This window comes from Accipiter gentilis, chromosome 28, assembly GCF_929443795.1.
Source record: "Accipiter gentilis chromosome 28, bAccGen1.1, whole genome shotgun sequence".
NCBI classification, from domain to species: domain Eukaryota; kingdom Metazoa; phylum Chordata; class Aves; order Accipitriformes; family Accipitridae; genus Astur; species Astur gentilis.
In genome coordinates, this window is record NC_064907.1 from 7,594,612 (window position 1) to 7,617,027 (window position 22,416).

General features: G+C 37.9%; 1 protein-coding gene across 2 annotated transcripts in view; it reads left to right on the forward strand.

The window, feature by feature from the left end:
* PLD5 (phospholipase D family member 5) overlaps window positions 1-22,416 on the forward strand; it is a 113,710-nt gene that overhangs the window by 38,986 nt on the left and 52,308 nt on the right. The window contains exons 2-3 of one of the 2 annotated variants that reach the window (XM_049830720.1): window positions 3,966-4,134; window positions 12,247-12,361. In XM_049830720.1, the coding sequence (XP_049686677.1) occupies window positions 3,966-4,134; window positions 12,247-12,361 (284 nt within the window). Of the gene's footprint in view, window positions 1-3,965; window positions 4,135-12,246; window positions 12,362-15,815; window positions 15,913-22,416 lie in introns of those variants that run through there. The other variant, XM_049830721.1, reaches the window with a different exon arrangement.

Sequence of the window (22,416 nt, forward strand, 5' to 3'; positions counted from 1 at the left end):
TACTTTCTGGTTTCTCAGTCTGTGTGAGGTAGATTCAAGAATATTCAGCTATACGACTGAATAGGCTAGCCTATGTTGGCATTAATCAGATGAAATACTTAGAGCACCAGGAAATCGGGAAGAGAAGGACATCTCATCCAACAGTTATCTGCTAATGATTTTGAGCATAGGAGAAGTCCATTTTAATCACCATGCTACATTTGTTTGTTTTGCTTTTTTAATATGACATTTTTGCAGAATAAATTATGTCACCATATCTGATCTTCCTCAGGGTCTGTGAATGACCTTCCCTCCTGGAAGTTTGTGTTATACCAGATTTGAAAAACCTCTTTGTGGGTCGTATTGGTACAAAAATGAGAGCTAAATTTAGCTTTTATTGATGGAATTGGGGCTTGCAAACCCATACTTTTGCACAGAAGGTTTAACAAAGCTCTTCTTGACTAAGTACTGGAACTTTACTATTGTGCCAAAGGAAAAGGGAAGGTTATGAAAGCAAAATCACTTATTTTAGAAACTTGGTGGTTGACTTTTTTTTAACTTCTGAGCTTGGTGTTGAGTTTTTGAGTGGGTAGGGGAATATATTGGGGGGGGTGGCAGAATCCGTTCATTATTAAAGGGAAGTCTAAACTCTGAAAACATTTTAACTAGTACCCTAGCTAGATGAAATGTCTTTGTCTGCTAAAGAACACGAAGTACTTACTATTTGGCTAAACAAAAGACTAGGAAATATATTAACAGATAATATCTGTTCTGAATAACAGTTTTGCTAACTGGAATGCATCTGGCTTTTATTACATAATCAAATCCAAATTATAAAATGGCAGGAGCTGTGTAGTCACATTCCTTATTTAGCGCTAGTGCTGTGGCCTGCTGAATTGTATGCAGATTGACAAGTTGGGAGTTGATTTCCTATTAAGAACAAGTTCAGCCCAACAGTCAGGACAAACTTCCTTACCTGACAAGAGACAGCCCTTTTAAGAGGCAGATGAATTTCCTTTTGCCCAGCAAATTTGCCTTGCTACTTTCTTTGAATAAGTCAATGGTTTAAACCTGAGGAACAGGAGGAAGAGCCCAAGTTTTTTGCATATCTTGATCATATCTGTGCCCAAATGTATCTATAGACCAATGACCTACATCCACAGCTCTTCCTGCATTACACTTTAAGGTATAGCTTCCAACGATCTCTGGAATCTGGGTTTATAATATATGGATATAGCATTTTCCCCTACTTTGGACCTAAATAAGGTGAAGTGAATGCATCAGAAATAAGCATGTATGTGTTTGGCTGGATCAGGGCCCTAATCTCAAATATAATATGTTTAGTTTCTTGGACTTGGAGATATTGGAGATACTCAAAACCTGACTGGACAATGTCCTGAGCATCCTGCTGTCATTGACCCTGCTTTGACAAGGGTGGTTGAGCGACATGATCTCCAGATCATCTCAGCCCATCTATGACTTTGTGAGAGTGTTACCTTTTTGGCAGCTTTCAACTTGCCAAAGACAGAGATAGGAAGAATGGCAGCTAAGCTAATGCTTTCCAGTGAGACAGCAGGTCAGTACAGCCCGTGGGAAACACCACTACAAGCCACTGGAAGTCACCCTGACAGATTCAATCCTATCAATTAATTTGTAGGCTCCTGTATATTCATTTGCATAGGTTCAACCAGAAAACACTGTGTATGTCAGGCAATATTCTAATGTTGAGAAGTTTCAGTCACATCTTGTGTTAAGGGAGTGATGTGCACTTTTAAATTCTAGCTAAATAAGAACCACATTTGATAGATTATTTTTTTGAATAATCATTTGATATGAAGAATGTCTTTGGAGAATGTTCAAAATAATGGTCTCCTCTATCTACGTGTGAATGGGTAGGGGATGGAAGAGACCAGAAAGACATGGATTCATTTCTCATCTTTGCCACTGGATTGTTGTGGGGGGGTTAAAGTCCTTGTAGAGAGCAAGGTGCTTTGATTTCGATTTCTTGCTTTTTGAAGGTGGGCATCCTACAGCTCTCCATAAAACAGCTCTGGGAACATGGACATTGCTAAGAGTTGCAATATGATTAGCAACGTTAACTAGCGAAAAAGAACTAGCCAGGCTTTCAAGGGATCTAACAAATGTTTTATTAAGTTCTGTAACAGGATTAGATGCAGCAGGAATAAGTCTAAAACCTTAAGTGTTAGAGTAAAATAGTTTCTTTTTAAAAGTATGGCATTGCTAATAGACTAATAAGGGCACTAACTTTTTAGGGCACTAGTTATTTTGAAAAATTTGTAGACAAGGTAGGTAGACTGTTTTAGAATAAAGTACACTTTGAAGAAATTAAAAAAAATCAAGTTGTGTTTTTAATCTTTTACAGTTAATTTACTGCTGTTACAACACTTACTGTAATGCAGTTAAGTTTAATGTTAATCAATAGAATAGTGTATTCAAAGTATGTTGTAGAGAACTTCATCAATAATTGTATCTTAGTGATATGTATGTTGTTTGATGGATTTTAGGGAATTGGAGAACATACTTGAATTTTTAATGAAAGGAGGAGCTGTGCCTCTTCTGGTTTTGGGAGAATTTTTTGCCAGCCAGGAGAGTAAGAATATGATAATTGCCACAGGTTTACTTCAGCACAATTCTTACTGAGTTTTCTTTATACTGTTAAAGAGTGCTAATCTTCAGTGTTTTAATGGATTAACTTCACAAACATGCTTGATATTCTGAAATAGCTGTAAAAGTTTCCTTGTGAACCTGTAGGATGAACTGAATTAATAGAAAATACTGCACTAATCTATTTTTCTCACAGTCAAAAAGTGTACAATTCTCATTTACGCTAGAGGTTTGTATTAATGATTTACTTTAAAAAAGTTTATAAATTATATTCATATTGCTGGAGTTGGTAATTAATGCTATTAATAAGTACAGAAACAGTCTGGAAATACTTGATATACTTGGATACAATGAAAAGGAGTATTCTCCAAATTCCTACTACAACTTTCCTAAATCTGGTTTGTATGATTCACAGTAAAAGTGGTAGATGATGGGGACACTTATAGAAGTGCCACTTGGATAAGTAGGAAATTTCATCTGTTTACCTAAAGACAGAATTGGGAAGCTTGTTTGACTTGCATTTATTTTTAAGATTCCTCTGTTGAGTGTAGAAAGGAGCTTTATCTGCTGCAATTTAAGGAAATCTAGCAGTGAGGCAGTATGCTGAATGAAACACATCATTTCCCTGAAGCAGAGGAGCATATTTTGAACTATCAGTTTACTACAATGTTTGTTTAGCTTCCTGGATCCACGTGAACGTATGTAATGTAATTTGCAAGCATTTTGAATAATATAGACAATAAGATCAAGGAGCCTTCCAAAAAGAACAGGAAATTAGAAGGGCATAATTCTTCTGTTCTTAACCACTGGACCCCAGTTAGAGCCTTACACAGGTAAACAAAAGCAGAAAAATTAGTTAGCTTAGAGCAGTTGGAAAGAGGGAATTCACATATAGAGACTGCAATGTAATAAAATGTCAGCTGTAAAAGCAGACCTAAGAGAATGCCAGGGAGTATACATCTTGCCACATTGCTTAGAGAGAAGAAATTAAATGCAAAGATGAGAGTGGCAAAGCAAGAAGAGATTGTTTCATTCTTCCCATCCTCACCTTAAGGACTGATTCCCACTTACTGTGTTATAAGTAAGGTTTTTGACGTTTAATCTAATTTTGCAGAGCTTCAAAAGCTTAATTGGCTTTGCTGCATTAACAGTAGCTCATTTCCGCCTTTTATTGTTTTGGGAAGTGCGGAGCATGACAGTCAGCAACTTCAGAGCGAGTTGTGGGGTGGCACACTGCTGAGAGCCTCTGGGAGCAGATGTTGAACCACAGGTCCAAAACCTGACATTCTTTACAATTTGGAACTTTTTAATAAAGAAAAGTGCTTTTGTTAAGTGGTTATTTTTTCCTTATCTATTCTCAGGGTTGCTCTTGTGGAAAATATTCCTGAAGGGATCAACTATTCAGACAGTGCACCATCCCATTTGTCTCTATTCCAAGGCTGGATGAATTTGCTTAATATGGCTGAAAAGTCTGTTGACATAGTATCTTCCCAGTGGGACCTCAATCACAGTCATCCATCAGCATGCCAGGTATGTTCTAGCCTAACAAAAGGGTGGGACTTTAACAATCCGTTCTTGTTGTTTCACTATTAATTTTTTAGAACTACAGCCCTTCCCTGTAGCAGACCTATTTTGGGGGGCAGTCTAAAAAAACATTTTCTTATGGGGATTTTCTTGCCAATACAATAGTTTTCTGAGAGTGGTGGCACGCTTGGACTAGATAACACATCCAACACATATTCATATCACTTCCATCTTAGGAAGGGATGTCATTGTGTAATCCTAAAAACCCTCCAAAATTGTGCCTATATTAACGCATCCATAATTTGGGAATATCCATAAATCTATACACTTATTTTCTATTTGATGCAACTGATGAAGGAAAAGAGCAAGCATGTGGATTAATTCTGCAGCCAAATAGATGGATAGAATTACACTTGCAAAGAACAATGTAGTATCAGATGATTTCTCATACCTTTTCAAAATGAATCTTGGGAGGGAGTAGTGTTCAAGACTTCTGCGGTTAAGAGCAATAGGAAAAATCATAAATCACAGTGAATGAGACAGACGTGCATTATAATGATGCTGTGCCAACAAGCACTTTATTCTTGAGAGCAATCCTCTTAGAAATATGGTAAGGGCAGTTTTCCACTTAGTATCACTTGTGAAACTAAGATATCAAAGAACTGATAGGCTGAGAGTATCTCCTCTTTTCCACCAAATGGATTCTTTGCTGAAAGAAGCTGCTCAGCTGACATGAAATGGGGTTAAAATGATAGCCAGGTAACTGTAAGGAATCAACTCTATTATACTATGACATAAACTCTTCACTTTCCTCTCTAGTTTTGTTGATGCAGTGTGGTAAAAAGTGCCTTTTGGTAGATGATAGACAAAGACTGGTATTCTGAGCAACTAAAGATAGTACTGCAAATAACCTGTATTTTCAAGTCATGAACTGGATTCTACTCTTGAAAGAGGCTGTAGCCTAGTTGAATGGCATACATTAACTTTTCTTCAGAATAAATCTGCTGCGTGTCCATTTAAAAGAGTGAAAATCTGAGGTGAGCAGCCAAATGGAAAATGTAGTGGAAACCCTTTCTTTTAGAATGCTTATAAATATTGGAATACAATTTGTGAATAAATTTATTGAGTATCAAAATATTGAGATTTTTCACAATGTAATTATGCAGTTAAGCTTTATTTAAATTTATTGCCTAAGAAACTTCAAACCCGTGTACTGTCATTCAAGCAGATGAATTCAAAGAGATAGTGCCTTAGATGTTTTTAGGATGTGCATGAATTGGTGTGTGCATGAATCTTTTAAAAATGTTTTGTCTGAAAAAAAATTCAACATGTCGTTTGCTTCAAAACCAGCAGAGCCTAACAAATCCCAAACAGAGGACAAACATTGCAAACTGAAAATTGGGATTTCGGTAGTTAATCATCAAAGCCATTCACTGATCCACATTCTCATGCAAAGTAAAAACTGTAAGATATTGCCAAATGTCAGAGCAGGGAAAGGAAGAAGAGACATGTAAGAAGTGGATTTGCTCTTTCATCCTCAAATGCACTGTTAAAGCCAGAAAAATGAAACATTTTTCATAATATTCTATTCTAGTTATGTATTTCTCCTGCTAGTAGTCTTACAAAAGTGAGTAATTGCTTCTGTTTAAAGGCAATTAATATTCTAGTCATTTCCTCATTTGTACAGCAGTGTGGGCTGAACAGCTGATAGATCTTTCTGTCAAGCTTGTCTATTCATGCTACAACACTGTACTGTTATTGGCCAGTCTAATTGCTAAAGAAATTGCCAAGAGGCAGTGTTTCTTAGCAAATCCCTGCCCGAGAGAATGTACACAAAGCTTAGTGTGTGAAAGGGAAGGGAGAAAACTTGCGCTGTTACATCTGCTCTCTCCACTCGTAAAATGAAAGTGAAATTTCAGAGGAGGTTCAATAACTGTAATCTAGTAATTTTCTGATGTAGAAGTCGAATGTCCTCAAGTCTTTACAATTTGAGTTCAGGGAAATTTGCCCCAAAACAGCAGAAACATTATGAAAGGTAAGGGGGTGAGATGCAAAACTTCGGGGTAGTATGGTGCTTAGTGTGTACGTTCTAGTCGTTCCTTGAATGATTCTGGTTTTATTAGAAAATAAGGACATAACCATTTTCCATATGGACCCACATCCTGCTCTATAACTAGCAATTTCCATTTTATGAATATTCAAGGCATACTGCAAAGCAAGGTTCTCTACAAGAGCACTTCAACAGACGTGGATTTCTGAAGGAGAAAAGCTGAGTAGGCTTGATTGCTTTTTCTTAATTAGTTACAATGTTTAGCTACATTCTCTGTATACATGTTGGTGGAGTTACATACACACATGCATACACATATATACACATGTATGTCCAATATATATATTGAAGAAAAATACAGGAGGCAATTCTGCAGTTTTATATGTATAGATATAGATATATATATGCCCTATATACATATCATCTGTATGTATACATACTGTCCAGTTTGTCCAAATGTATCTTGGACATGCATATATATGTATGTATACATGTGCATATATGAAATTGCAGAACTTTCTGCTGTATTTTTCTTCATTTTTATTTGTATGTTACCTCGTGTCCTTGACAGTTGCCTGTCCACTTTTTGTTGTTATAAATCTAAATAAACAGTCAGTGCTGACTGAGCTGTCCAGGTCACAACTGCTGTGCTCAGTCACCTGAGTTGATAAGTCTTGCTAAATTGGAGTCTCCAAATGCAAACACATGATGCTACAGTGTTTTCTGTGCTTCTACAGCTTAAGTGGTCAAGCAAACAAATAGTTGTTTGGCAAAATACTGAGTAGGCTTTCTACACCTGCTTTTCTCATTCAGAAGAAAACTATGTGGTTTGGTGACTTTGTTGTCATCTGTGCATTTTCAAGATAGCAGGGTAGTTGTCATGTAGAAGCTTTGAGATTTTTGCAGAATGTGAATGTGTGACTCGTCCTGTGGCAATGTGATGTTTAGAGATAGCAGAGGACAATGGAAACAATTTTTGAGGATAACTTTTAATTCATTTGCAGTGAAGAGAGGGGTCAACATAAGATCATGCCAATTTCATGATTTTCACAATTCACTTCCTCTGGCTCATCTCATATTTAGAAACTTTGAGTGACCAGAAAGTCCTTCCTTTCAAATTTCATTTTATGTTTCACAAATAAGAATTAATGCCAGCATGATTTATTGGTATTGCCATGAGTATCACACAGCTCTCCCTGGATGGCTATTTGAATGGCCATAAGATCATTTAAGGGTAGATCGGTGTCTGATTTTCACAATGATCACGTAAAAAATGGATGGTTCTGACTTTATTTACCTACCTATTGTGCAGCTCCCAAATGGTTTGATGGAAGAAGTCTCCCACTCCATCACATAATAAGTCTCATGTAATCCAGCTGTCCAGCTTTGTAATGAGTCTTTGATGATGAGTCCTGTGTCACTCAGACATGCATTGCCCAAAGATCTTAAGTGATCTGTTTGGTAGAACAAATGTTAGTATTGGAGCTTAAGTACCAGTCCTTGACAATTATTAAAAAATCACAAATAAGTACAAAGAAGAACACACCTCCAAACCTAATAGCTACCAGCAGAAATCAGAGATCACAGTGTATTTTCTTTTCTGTAAGGTCACCTTTACACAAACATCTCTCCTTTTCAGGTGCTTACATTTCTCCAATACAGCTGGTACAGACTGAGGCCTAGAAAAGAAATTTAAAAAGGAGAGGTTTTAAAATGAAAGCACATTCCCTCCCTTTTCATTAGCTGTGTTGCTAGAAGAATTTGAGGACAGCATTTGTTCTGTATTAAATAAGAGAAGTTAAAGTTAGGATTTCTTTCTTTATTTGCTCTATTGGTTTCCGCTAGCATGCTATGATTTTTAGTGATGATTTATAGATATACCCAGAGGCTAGATCATAAGACAACTTTTAAAAATATTAGTAGAATTACATAGAGTAAATCCAGAGAAAATTCTGGAAGTAACCAGGTTTATTTCCATGGAAAGAAAAAGCTAAGCATTGTCTAAGCTGTAGGAATCTAAGTTACTGAAGAGCACAATAATTCAATTTTAGAGTACTTCAGTAAATACAGCATTTTCATGTTCATATCTCTCCTATTTTATTTTTAATGAGGAGAGCATGCTGATAAAGACAACAGCAGGCAAGGGAAATCAACCAGGCTAAAATCAGTCTGCCTAGTGACTGCTAAGAAATTACTCTGGGAGCAATTTCAGGGCCTTTTGGTAATGATACCTTTCTTTTTTTTAAATTCACCAGGTGGCTGTGGCAGGTACAGTTGGGACTGATGTTTCAGATGTACAGTAGTTTAAAGCTACCATGAGAATGTCAGTTTGTGCATGTGATAAGGTACTTTTTACATCCTATTTGTCATGTCCAGTAGGTTTTTTGAAACAGCCCAGTGAAAAGTGTAAGAGAGTATTTTATCAAGATAGGCAGATTTCTGGTGGTATTGTTTGTGAAAATGCAGATATTGTATAAGGTAGCATGCTGCAGTTTCATAGCACTTGGCTGCTACTCTTTCTCAGTCCTCACAAGCTGGGTATATAGAAATGATTCTGATCACTGTCACGTAGTCGCGCAGCAGCCTGGTATTGTCTTGCAAAGGGAACGTGGTCTGAATGACAGCATGAGGGTTTGCATTGAACAGAAGCATTTCAAATTTGCTGACAGCAGTGACAAAACTCTTCAGACCTTCTGTCCTGTCTTTTTTCCTTTTCATAGAAAAAACCAGTAAAATTGCAAGTAAACATGTCAGAAAGTATAGAATCTGAGTTTCAAATTAATATTAATGGGGAAGAAGGCCAGGTTCTTCAACAATGAAGGAAGAATTTCTAGTACCCTACTTTACTATAATACATACAGATTTTTAAAAGCAAGTTGTGAATTTTTCATAGTTGTTTAGAGTGTCTAGACTAAGCCTTGGTGAGTGTATGATTGCCTGCTGAGGGATGATGCAGAGAGAGATGAAGCAGAGGGAATTCCTTCCAGTTCTGGCACCGGGTGGTGTTTTTTGTATACCTGTATAAACACACATATTTGTGGTGAGTGCACTCCTAGTCTTAACCATTACTACTTAGAGATGCTTTAAATGTTTTATCAATTTGAGGGTTTACCATTTATGAACATAATCGGACAAAAAAGGATATTATAAATGCATAGCTTGTGGTGTCCTTGATGGGAAAAGGGATGTATTTTCAGAGAAGATGTCTTCATTGGAATGCAGGACTGCACTCCGAGTGATCTATTCACCCATAGGATGGGCCGTTCAGCTGGCAGCACGGCCTGTAAGAGACAACCAGGTGATCCATTAAGGATGCTATATTGGTCGCATCAGGGCATACGAAGAGCGGGTAAAACTCAGGAAACGCTGCCATGTTATTTTTTGTCCAAAATAAAATTAATACAGAATGTACAGGCTTGTTTATCAAAGCTTTTGTAAATCATATGTAAATAAAATCTTGTGCAGATAGAAGTGGCAATAAGGTCCAAAAATAATTACCATGGGAAAAAAACTTAGGAAACAATCCCCTGAAACAATTAATTTTATCAGCTTGAGATGTTAACTTTCTAAGCATTTCTTTAGCAGAACAGTTAATGTGTTAATTCGTATTGATAATGTGAATCACCTTCCATCAAATTTATGAATGTTTTGCCCATGTTTCCTTCTGTATGCTAGAGCTTTCTGCTATTCTTCTAGTCAAAAATCAGCTTTTACAGATAACCCAAACAAAAACAGTGTTGTCTCTGTCTTTCTACCTAGTAAATTAAATCAACACATAGAACCTTTCCGCGTAGCTGTTTCTACATATAAGTTGAATTAATTTACATCATGCAAGCCTTTTAGTCCTTAATTTTCCCTGCTCACTTTTTGCAAAGATATAGCTAATAAAAATCAAAACTGCCGGTGTCTCCAGTTGGTGGACCCAGAAGAAGGGGGTCCAAAGGCTGCCTGAGCCTTGCAGCAAAGTGATTGCTGTTCCCAGATTCAGTTAGAGTCTAGCAGCGTCAGTCCACAGCAATTGTGGGAGAGACCCTCCTGGGGGGAGCAGGGCCCCCAAGAATACTGATCAGTGCCCCTCTGCTCCCCCAGAATCACAGTGGGGCTGTGCTGCATAACTCTGCAGCATCCATCCCCTCCACCCTATTATCTCATTAATTCTTACCTCTGGCAACAGCTGCCCCTATTCTCCTTAAAAAACCCCAACCCAGTCACTGACGTGAGAATTAAGGATCCTTTTAGCTTCATGAGGAATGTGAGGGAAAGCCACTCCTTGACTTGCACAGCATCTCAGTAAGGGCATTTCAGCGTGTGAGTTAAATCACGGGTGTTATTTCTTAGATATGGGACCACCTAGTCGCCTCAAGAAATGCTGAATGTGAGTATAAGGAGCATTTGGAGCTGCATGCAAACCATGTTTTTGTTTTCCTGTTCTGTTAGCCATTGACTAATGCTTTCATTAATGGCAGTATCTTGTTGACTACCGAGTTCCTGTGAGCCCTGGGATAAGCAGGGAGCTATGCTGCGGATTTGAGCCAGCAAGCAGGCATACATTACAAAATTAAAACATAAACGGTAGTTCTGTGTTTCCACTGCAGCCTCTGGCTGCCCTGTAATTTTGAGGGAGCTAGTTTTTAGGAGTCTGGGTATTCTCACTTTGCCACGTATATTCAAAATAAGTGAATATTAAAAAATAGGTCTGTACTGTAGACAGATGAAGAGCTACTTTCTGTGACTGCTTAATGCTTAAGGCCCAGCACAGCTCCACGTGTCAATCTGTGCAGGCAGTTTGCAGGGCGAAGGGTGGCTTTCCACTGTCTGCTGCTTCTGGGTGGGAGGTGGGAGGAGGGCTTCTGTCTGAGGTTTTGTTAGTCCATGCTACGTCAGATTGCGTCATCCCAAACTGCTTTTGCTTTGGCCATTTTTGTTGAATAGAAAGATCCTTCTAAGATTTTTAGAGTAATAGTTTGTACAGAGAATTATCTAACATGGTTCCGTGGAAAGCTTTATCTTCTACCTGTTTGTTTGAAAGTTGATAGGACTGTTGCTTTTCTGTTCTAGCTTTACTTTGTGGCCAGCATTATATTGTATCTAAAGTGAACCCTGTAGGTAGGGCAGGCACTTTGTCAGCTGCTTAAACCCAAAGTTTTTGTGTATTTGACTGCTAACTGTAACTGGCGTCCGCTGTAGTAAGCTAGAATGGCAGCAAGGAAATGGGTTCTAACTGTGGTTGTAGTAACACAGCACAGTATTGATACACTGGGTATTTTATTCTTGACATTGTGTAGTTAGATGCTTCTAACTAAGCGTTTTTCTTTAAGTTAAAATATTAAATCTAAAATTTAAACATTTACTATGCAATCAGAAAGTCTACTTTTTCTTTGTTTCTTGGATAGGGAAAAATGTGGCCATTTAAAATCTTATTTTTCATGTGAAACAAATGTCTTGATTTCTGGTTTAACATGTATCTAGCTCAGTATGAGATTCCCTTTTTTGTTCTGCGTTAGAAATAGGGCTTAAATAGTAAAGTTACAACACCGTAAAAAGGAAAATTTTATGAAATACATGTAGATCATTGTTTTCCTTCCTTGTATAGCTCATTTAAAGATGAGCGCACGACCGCTTGAAAATGTATTGTACTATGGTTAGAACCACTTACAAAAAAATCATTCAATACAGAATAAGTGTAATAAACTCTTTTCCTTGCACTTTTAATCCTGATTTAACAGAATGTAATTATTTAGAAGAAAGTTAGTGTAAAAATATGTTTATGCACCATAGAAAATCTAGACACTTCATTCTCTGCATGTTACCTGTCATCAATAGTATTGCACAATCTGGGAAAAGGAAGAAGCAAGTTTGGCCTTCAAAATGGTATTTGTCCAAGAAAAAGTTGTTTGAGCTGCTAACTGTTAGGGTAGATTTAACCATACCTAGGAACATATTTATTCAACTGTTTTACAATATGTTTATGTTTTAACGCGTGTCTTTAATTTGTTGATATGCTGTTTGAACAATTCTATTCTTAGAACAGTCTTACAACTTCTTCTTTGTTTTAATGTTCTTCCCAGGGTCAGCGCCTTTTTGAAAAATTGCTTGAACTGGCATCCCGAAATATTGAGATAAAACTGGTGAGCGATATACTGCCCATGGAATCAAAGGTATTAAACGACTTGAAAACAAAGGGTAAGACCAAGGTCTTTATGTTGTTATGCCATTGACTGCTACGTAATGTTCCTTTTACTTAAAATGCAGACTCAGATGATGTATAAAATGCACGCTACTGGTTTAGCACTGTTAGCCTATAGTCCTTCAGCTTTCTCTGGTTCATAGTTATCAAAAATCTGAAACTCTGTTACTGTAGTTGAAGTTTGCAGTTTGCAAGTGGCTAAAAAGGTGGTGCAGTGGTTGGATAGTTGTTTAAACTCACTATAGCCATTCTAATGTAGGCAACGTAACCCCAGAGACTGCTGTCATACCTTGTGGGACAAGATAGTTTCCTCTTTTGAGCAATAGCAAATTAAATTAACAAAACAATATGTCTGTGGTACAGATGATTCTGAAGCACTGGAAAATGGAGTGTCAGTCAGATTTAGCCAGCTGACAAGGTTTTCTGTGCTATGTGTATTTCGTAGGTGCCTGCTTTCCTAATTGTTTTTTTGAGGCTTAAAATCCCTATCCAAAGAGGGATTACACACTGGCACTACATGACTAAACTTGCTTTATGTAAAACTGTGTGGAAAAATAGCACAGAGAGTTTAAGAAATGCTGAAAGAAATTAGAATCTCTTAGGAGTTTTAGAAATCTCATACATACTTCTGAATAATAATACATTCATTATCTATATAATCTGATAAAAGTATGATTTTAAGGGTAGGATACATTTTTCAAAGGATAAAAAGAACTTACATATTTTGATGATGATCATTTTTGACACAGATTACTATATGGATCACAAAGGGAATTCTAAAAAATAAATTAAGCAAAGCAGTTACTATGTGTAGCAGCACCTTAACATAACATGTCCGATGATGGTAAAGAATAAAGAACACCGTTTTCCAACAAAGGTCAATCTTTATTTGCTTAAATTCCTTGTAACCTCACTGGGCTAAGTAAAAGTAACACTACTGATGGAAGTCCTGGTCCCCTAAAGAGATCATCTTTTGATCAATACTGACATGTTATTTAAATGTAATAACTACAGAGACTTGTCATATCACCAGACTGCCTATTCCAGGGCTTTGATTATTTCTGTTACACAACCAAAAGTGATATTGATCCTTTGATAACCAGTAAGAATACATTGGCTTTGTCAGACGTCTGTGAAGTAAGGAATTATCTTCTGATGTGTTGGGAAAGAAATAGGTATTTTAATATCAATGTCAGTGAAACTGCCTTTGAAAAAGTGGTTTCTTTTCCCTGTGATTCTAATGTCCCAAGTTCCCGTGAGTCAGAGGAGGTGAGAGGTAGGGCCTGTACATTTATATTGATGTACCTGGCAATAGATATTTTAGCTATCATTTATTGAGAATACACAAGATCAAAACCTATCCTCTTTCAAAAAAAGATGAGTAAAAGTTTTAGCTAGAAAAGGGAGCGATGTTTGTCATTAACATTTCCTTCAGTTTATGTGGGCATTAATCAGACCTGTGAGTTTTTGAACAAACAAATGAACAGAACATAGGCTTTTACAATTTTACTAGCTTCAGTTTCCCTTATGCCTTGTTCAGATTTCTAAGACAGGAAATTTTAGAGTATTCAAATGAAGTGATCGATATGTTTGAGTGCTCTGAGCTACAAAGAATCGGAGAAAGTCGCTTTTTTATAGTAATTCTTGTGAATTTTGCTGTCATTGTCTTTGAACCCCGTAATTGTAGATATCATTGTGTACTGTTGGTCTTTTTCAAAGATCAATATTATAACTTCTTGCTTTTCTCACTATGAATATTTTTTTTTTCCTCATTCCATGTTTGGTTTGCTTATTTCCACAAATTCTGATATTTTTGTTAGAACGTCTTGATTATGACGTGGTGATTGCCAACTCTGTTGCAAGTCTTTCACCTGCATTTAGGTTTGTTGTTTGTTTTTTATATCCAGGAAAGCTAGGTAAATCTTTATTTAGTTCTGCATTCCTGAAAAGAGATAAGTTAATTTTAACATTCAATCAAATTAGTTGTCTTAATTTTATGTTGAAATGAGCAGACCTTATATGAACAGCAGATTCATGGTATGTCCTGCTTGTGTCAAAGAGAAGCTGACTGGTAGGCTAGCTTAAAAAAAAAGACTACTCCAATTTCCATTAGTTCAATAATATTAATAACACAGTAAATGGAAAACGTATCTATATTAGCCTTTTTCATGTCTGCTGGAGAAAAAAAAAATTACTATTACCTACTACCATTGTCTTAGCTGAGGATAAATGTATGGTTAAGCTTTGCTATGCTATCCTGGAAGATCTGTCTACTAAAACCATTAATCTCTTTGTTCATGAGGCACTGGCCACCTGCATCCTCAGAAATCAGTCAGAATTGATTCTTGAATTCATTTCAAATCATCATTTGAACATGTATATTCATGAAGATAACTAATTCTTTTTTCCCTGCAACTGGTCAGATTTGTCTTAGAAAGTATGCCATGCACCCTTTTTAATAGAAATGTTCCTCGTGTGGGAAAGCAAGCAGTAAATATATGAATAGCTCAGCCAAGTTTTGAAGCTTCTTGAGATGGAGAACCAGAATACATTTGGCTGGACAGACCCAAACTCCCACTTGTGGCGTCTGTCTGAATTAGGCAGAGGAGGGTCCAAGCACTGCTCTGTGGTTCACCAGCTAATAAACTGAGCTGATTATTCCTAAGCAGCAAATATGCTTGGAGCCCGAGCCACAGGCAGTAGTAGCATGGAGAGAAAGCACTTCTATAGCCTGTGGGGCTCTGGAGCTTCATGCGTTCCTGAGCCTGCTCACCTTGCAAGGTAAGCATAGGTTAGCCTCTTCTCTCCAAGGCAGATAGTATGCGAGAGTCAGACTGTCTCCAGGTCGTGGGCTGTCCTATGAAACGTGAGAGGCAGTTGCTATTGCACAGAGAAGGTGGAAGAGCCTTGCCTTTCTTTTCAGCAGACTGAGTGCTCAGAGCCCCTGAGCTGTGCCGCCCGTGCTATGCGGGCTGGTTCCTGGGGTCAGGGTGTGGGATAATTTGGGTGTCAGCCCCAGGACCTACCTGTTGATATACTGCCTGGGAACCTTTAAGGATGCTGCAGTTCCTCATCCCATGGTGATCTACCTTACTGCTGCATCTTCAGGGAGTGTTCCCTTTCTGACTTAAGCAGCCCAGGTAACTGTTTTAGTCTCATCACAGTGGCATGGGTTTATATGTGGTTGCTTGAAGAACTATACTTGCTCATCCATATGGTCTCATGCAGTGGGTTTGGGTTGTTTTTTTTTTTGTACTAGGAACCATGATATGTTACAGCACAGCTGCATCTCAGCGCAGTTGTTGAGACTATTTCTGCCAGCCAGATTATTCTAGCACATCTTTCATTTTTCTAGACCGGCATGCATGGACCCCCATTGCCTCTTCTCCCCATTTCTGAAGTACTGTAGAAAGCAGCTTTGGTAGACCTTTTTCAACCCAGGGGTGCATCCTAGAGTCCTCCCTACACATCCTTCCTCTCCAGCAGCCGTCCCTACTGATTAACAGAGGAGAAAGTTGAAATCTGACTTCAGATTTGAGCTGATGGGGTAAGATAAATCATAATTTATGTGGACAGGAGAGTGGAACTGAACTGATGTAGAGTAAAATAAAATTAGTAATTTGCACTTGCAACATTAGCACAGATATCTGAGCTAGCTGCGAATCTGCAGGTTTGTCGCCACTGTTAAGCCTTTTTTTGGCATGTCTGCGCTATCCTGACTCTCTTGAGCTAGCTGTAAAACAGGGTAGCTTGATTACAGAAGCAGTCTAGCAGCTGCAGCATGAAACATGAATTGATTTACTGTGCCAACACATAACACACCTAGAGCTGTGGTGACAGGAGCCTCTGAGTGCTGAGATAATGTACATTTGCTTATAATTGCTGCACTTTGGAAGTGTTATTTAGTTACGAAATTAAGTATGTGGAAATGAGGAAATACTAGTCCCAGAATGTATATTTATGACGGACTTTAATTACATTATCAGATTCTATATTTTGCATGGAATACCTGTCTGGTATTTGCTATAATCTTACCACATTAATCGGAAGTTTTTCCTTCGTATTGAATGAGAATATGTCAAACATTTAATGCCTAAGGCAGATGATACTCATTCAGGGGATATTATTTCTGCTGGTAATGGCTAGAATCTTTTTTTATCTTCATATATAATGTATGTCTCCAGGCTTTCTTTATTGCACATCTGCCAGATCCTGCACTGAATGCAGAATGATTAATTTCCTCATAGGCTTTTCCGTGCTGCTTCTTACTGTGGTATCCGAGTGCTCTGCAAATACAGTATTAATGAATTTCTTTTTACAACATCACTGTTAGGTGAGGTCGCTTGCTGTTTCTGTCTCTCGGGGACAACTAGTGATTATTATGGCAGCACAGGCACCAGAAGCCAGACCTGAGCATTTGTTTTCTATGGGCATAATTTAAAAAAATGTATATTAGTAATTTAAAAAAATGAACTACATGTAAGTTCTCTCAGCTTATGTTGTCAAAATTATTACTAAATAGACTATAAACTATGATGTTATTTTTATAGGACCTTTTGTAATATGCAGTCCTAGGGTGTGAAGTCTTACTTCTCTATAATTAATGTTAAAGCTATATTTCACTTTCACATATGTGTACAAATACTATGCATATACATATATGACTCTCTTGTGAAAGGTAGGTCTGCCTGTAGGCAAAATTTGGCTCACTGTGTAAACAAACATGTTCTTTTTTTATCCTCCTTGTACTGTGACAGTAGCTTATTAATGCTTGTTTTCAAGGTTATTGTTTTAGCCTTTTCTGAGCTGTGGTTCAGTTTACTAGGTTGAAACATTTCTTGTAACCCTCCCACTCCTTGCACATAATTATGTACCAGTCTTTGTTCTTCAGTAATATTTGAATAGTATCGTCTCCCATTAGCAGGTGGTTGTATCATTTCTTACGTGTACAGAATCTAAATCCCTTACTAATTACAATCTTATTTTAGCTGACAGCGTTAATGTTTTTAAGACATGCCAATGGATTTCCTTTCTTCAATTTGCATTGCTTCATTCCCTTTCTATTTTTTTTTTTTTCCAATACTCCCTTTTCATGAATCACTTTTCATATATTTGCAAGGAATGTTTTTTGTTTTGTCAGTGCTGGCTAAGGCAGATATGAAAAGAGGAGTCTGTCTATGTCACAATGTGATTTTTTTAAAAACAAAATCAGCTAACTCAACTAATAGCTATTGAACGTTAGCAATGAAACTGGAGAATATATTAATATAAAGTCATTGTGCTAGGGCAGAATCTAATCACGAGATCACATGTGCAGCTGTTACTGAGCAATTTGTGCACATTTGCCCAGGATTACACTCTCTCTTAAGCAGATACAACCAAAACCGAGAAAACTAAGAAGTTATGTTGTTGCAGGGAGACAAAGAAATCAGTAGAAAGTGGAGCTTTAGAAGCTTTTTGTGCTTTTATTTGTGTGCTTTAGATTGCAAACACTAGCAGATACCATTCCATGACAAATTAAATCAGTTTATGTCTGGGCAGCTCCATGATCCCAGGTCTCCTCTTTGCCCTCCCCACCATGTGTTGACCCTGCCTTCTTCCTTGCACCAGTGGTTGTATGGTAAGACAGTTCAGGGTGCTGTTTTGGCTCTAGGCTGCTTTTTTTGGGGGGGGGCTGCCTTAATTGTCATTTGCATTAAATTTCTGCATTACTTGGTGTATGATCTCACAGGCCTAAATGCTGGGTACAGCACAGAGATAGGAAACATGTAGCTGGGGTTGGCAAGGGAGGTAGGACCACTGGAACCTGGTTTGGATAGGATTAATCTGCCATAGCACCAGAAAGCTCAGAGTTCGTGTAACGTCTAGGGACTTCTAGTGGTTTGGGGTTTTCCTGTACTTCTGTTTTAATGAAATTGTTGCACAATGGACAGCAATAATGAATATGATTTATATATCAGATTAAATGTGTTTAGTCCCATATTCTGTCTGCTTCTGTTGGCACACTTGAGGTGCTGCATAGTTTTAGAGCTGTGATGCTTGTGGGACATGAGTTCTTCTTACCTTTGGCCACAATTATGTTCCCTTTCCCTACCTAGCTGGGGGGGAATGGGAAGATGATGTCATATTTTTAACATATAGAAGAACTGAAAAACTTATGTTACATCATAGAAAAAACTGAGATCACCTGGGAACATCAGTCCAGTTTCTCCTTACGAAACAAGCTGCGAGTTAAGCATTTTTTGTAACCTAGAACCTTTGCGTGCTGTAAGCCCTAGGAATGTGGAGTTCACCATTTGGGAGAAAGTGCCATTTTCTCTGGAAAAGATAAAGCTATAGGAGTGAGAGAGGGCATTTCCTGATAAGTTTCTCTTTGCCTAAAAGATGTTTTGTGTTGTGGGTGACTTGGGTTTTTTGAAAGCCACTGGTAGGGTAAGCCTTGATGACATTGATTTACATTCTGCACAGAATATTTGGTTTCAGTATTAGAGAAAATGTTCCAAATATGGGGACAGTGGACTGTGAGCAGGTTATGAAAGAGCTACCACTGGCAATTTTAAGAAGAAAGTAGACGCGCCCCTGTGAGGAGTGGCTTCGTGAGTATTTGGCTCCAGTGCACGGGAAAAGGTCTAGATTGGTTTCAAAGCTGGTTTTAATAGTTCCATAATGATTTGGAAGGAGAACATAAACTTACGTGTTTAAGTACATTCATATCAACATAAGAAAGAAAGAATTTTTTTACAGTAACAACAATCATTTGCTGGAACAACCTCCCCAGGGATGTGGTAGAGTCCCTGTTGCTGGAGGTTTTCAAGATGTGACTGGACAGTTTGCTAGATGATCTCATACAGGCTCCCTTTCCCACAAAAGATTGGGCCAGATGATCCTCTGAGGACCCTTCTAATCTGGTATTTCTATGATTCTAAGCCTTTAATTCCTCTTCATGTGAAGATAACATTGAGAATCAATGTAAAAACATTGCAAAGACTAAAAAGAAAATACACTCTATTCATACAATGGGAGGCTGGAATGCTCAAGCTGCATCTTGAAGAGATTTCTGCCTGTCCAGATGGCCAGTTTTTGCACAATGTGCCATAAAAATGATATCATCTCACGCATGCTCCATAGGAGTGTAAAGAGTGCTCTTCAGAGCTGAAGTTCAGTTGATGGTTTTATATAAGTCATTGAATTGAGCTGTAGCTCCATTGCTTTCTTCATCAGTCTTTCCTAGGCTGGATTCTCCAAAACTGTGTGAGAGGGAACAGTGTTGAAGATAGGATAAGCTCCTGCTCTTTTAAAATTCAGCAGTACCAAAAATAGATTACTTTTTCCCTATGATTTTTCAGGAACAAGTAAGCGGGATCCTTTGAGAGGACCAGTAGACTAGGGGTGAATCCTCCTGAAGGAGGCAAGTAATTTGGATCTGAGTTTTACAGTGTTAAACAAAGGTGGATGTGAACAGAGGGGGAGAAATTCCCTCTTCCTTTCCTTTCAGATTTTAAACATTGACATTTTTCTAAACCCTGCCTGAGCCATACCTTAATATATGATAGTGTTCAGAAGGCAGCTAATGCAAATTGTACTGGCGAGGCCTTTGACATCTGATTTTAAATTAATTTTTTTTATTTTGATTTATTATGAATCATGCCTTTTCCCTTTTTTATTATTTTTTTATATTCCTTGGGTACCTGCAACAGAGTAGGTGCATGCTTTGATTTAGATTTTTTTAGTTGCTGCTGGAGACTGTTACCTGATATTTTCTCAACAACTTTCAGCCTGTGACAAGCAATCTTAAAGCCAGATCCAAGATGAAAGATCTCATTATGTTCTTTACCTCTTAGAACTGCATAATAAGTTTGACAGAGTTCTGCATAATGAGAAACACCAAGCAGAATTTCTGAAACTAGTTGCAACCATCTTAAAAGAAAGAAGCAGGTATCAGTTTTGCATCAGAGAGTCAAGCATTCGAGTATCTACCTAACATCTAGGCAACACTAACATGCAGAAACTCCTGCTTGGTTGGTTTTTGGGTAAACATGTTTGTGTTTAGGCACCTAAACTCTCTTACCTCAGTTTACATTGCTAGGTGTGCACACATCCACTAACATCTTGATAGCAAGGAAATGTTCACCATTGGTTTTATGCCTAAACCCCGTAAGAACTCATACGCAATGTTTCTCACTTGTTTCTGTTGGAGAGCTAGATCTTGCAATGTAAGGTAAGCCATGTCCAACCTTGAAATATGGCGCAAAAGAGCAGGTGGGTAGCATTTTTGTTACATCTTAAACACACATACAGATACACAGAATGTCTTTGACACAGAACATCTGTCTGAGTTGCAGAAGTTTAGGTTAAAAATCCTGCTCTGTCTGAAGGTTTCTAAATTGTCAATTTGAAGAAGAGCTGTCTACCTGACAAGGCACCTGACAGAAAGCAAATTGTTTAAGCTAGTATTGAAAATCTTAAACTTCGTAAAACAGAGTTTGCAATCACAAAGGATTGGGAAATGCAGAGGGTATTCTGTAGTGGTACTCCCTTGGTCCCTCCCATTTGAGCTCTAACAATTTGCAGAAAATCTTCTAATCTCTGTCTGCATTTAAAGATGACTCTGTAGTAGTCACATATTCATTTGGGATGGAAGAAACCTGGCTTCCAGTTCCTGTTCTGCTTCTGCTCCTTCTACTGCCACCACATATATTTTGAAAGAAATGTCTCGCCCTTATTTGTGAAAGAATTATTTTAAGCTTCTGATTGTAGGACAGGATTTTGAAACTTCATTGGAGAATCAATCATTCTGTGCGATTCCAAATGCGGGGCTGGGGTAAACAACATACCTTCCATTGCTATTGCCTGCTTACCTAGTTTAGATATCTTTTAGCTCAAAAAAAATAAGCTACTGATAGTCCAGTTTTTATTACAGGTTCTATAGGAATCTAGATGCCTAATCTGGGAATAAAACTTCCACTGGACACACAAATATCCCCAAATTAGGCACAATATGAAACACCTTACTTTCTCTTATGAGTGTGAAGCTGTCCTGGTTTCACGACAGAAGCGCACCAACTTTAAGAAGATTTAGGCATGGCCTGCCTTACAGAGTTCTCTAGCATGAGAGAATTAGAAGTATGAGGCTGTCACATCCACAACCAGTAGAGGAAAAAAACAAAACAAAACCCGAAACCTCACTATAAATTCTGAAGGCAACCAGGGCTTTGGGTTGTACTGGCTTGTTTTGCAAAGAGGGAGAGGAAAAAAGGTTCACTTAAGCCAAAACCACTGTGCCCATCAGAGCCAGACATGCAAGCAATAAATTCTAATTCTAAGCTGTGCAGCATCTGTCTGTAGACTTGACTTAGAAGTGAATACCTTCACTGAGAGGAATGGGTGTGTTCCCAGGGACAGTACCCTCCCATTGGTAATGTGTACTTCTGCATTATAAAATATCAGTCACATGCTTTCCAATATCTGTAGTCATTGTTTCAAAGACCCATAGGTAAATAATATTACTTTTTTTCTTGATGAATTAAGGCTAGACGTCCTGTAAGGCACTTTTAAGATGTTAGGTGTTTAGTAGAAACTATATCATAATTCTTCTGCTTTGAAATTTGTAATTGAAAAAGTCTTTCACGGTAGGTTGATCAGTGTTTTAGTACATAATTTCAGTTTGCAAATGTCTTTGCATTTGAGTCTGTTACTAATGCCTGTGTATTTGTGGATTTGGCAGAAATGGGTACTTTCATATTTCATAAGCTCCAGAACAACTATGACTGTTGGTAATTCAGCCATCTTGTGAACAGCCAAATTGCTTTTGTCTAGTCCAACATAGCAGGTTCGTACCACACGGATCATCTCCAAATCTTGCTTGATAGTTTACATGCTGGAATGGATTCTTCCTGTATGGCAGTAGTTTGTTTGAGTCACTGATGCTTTTTAGTACAGAGGAACCAATAACGGATGGCATTAGCAGAAATTAGTTGTGACATTTTTAAAACATATGGATAGCATGCAAGTTCCTACCTACAGTTACTGGAAGAGCTGGCAAGAGCTGCCA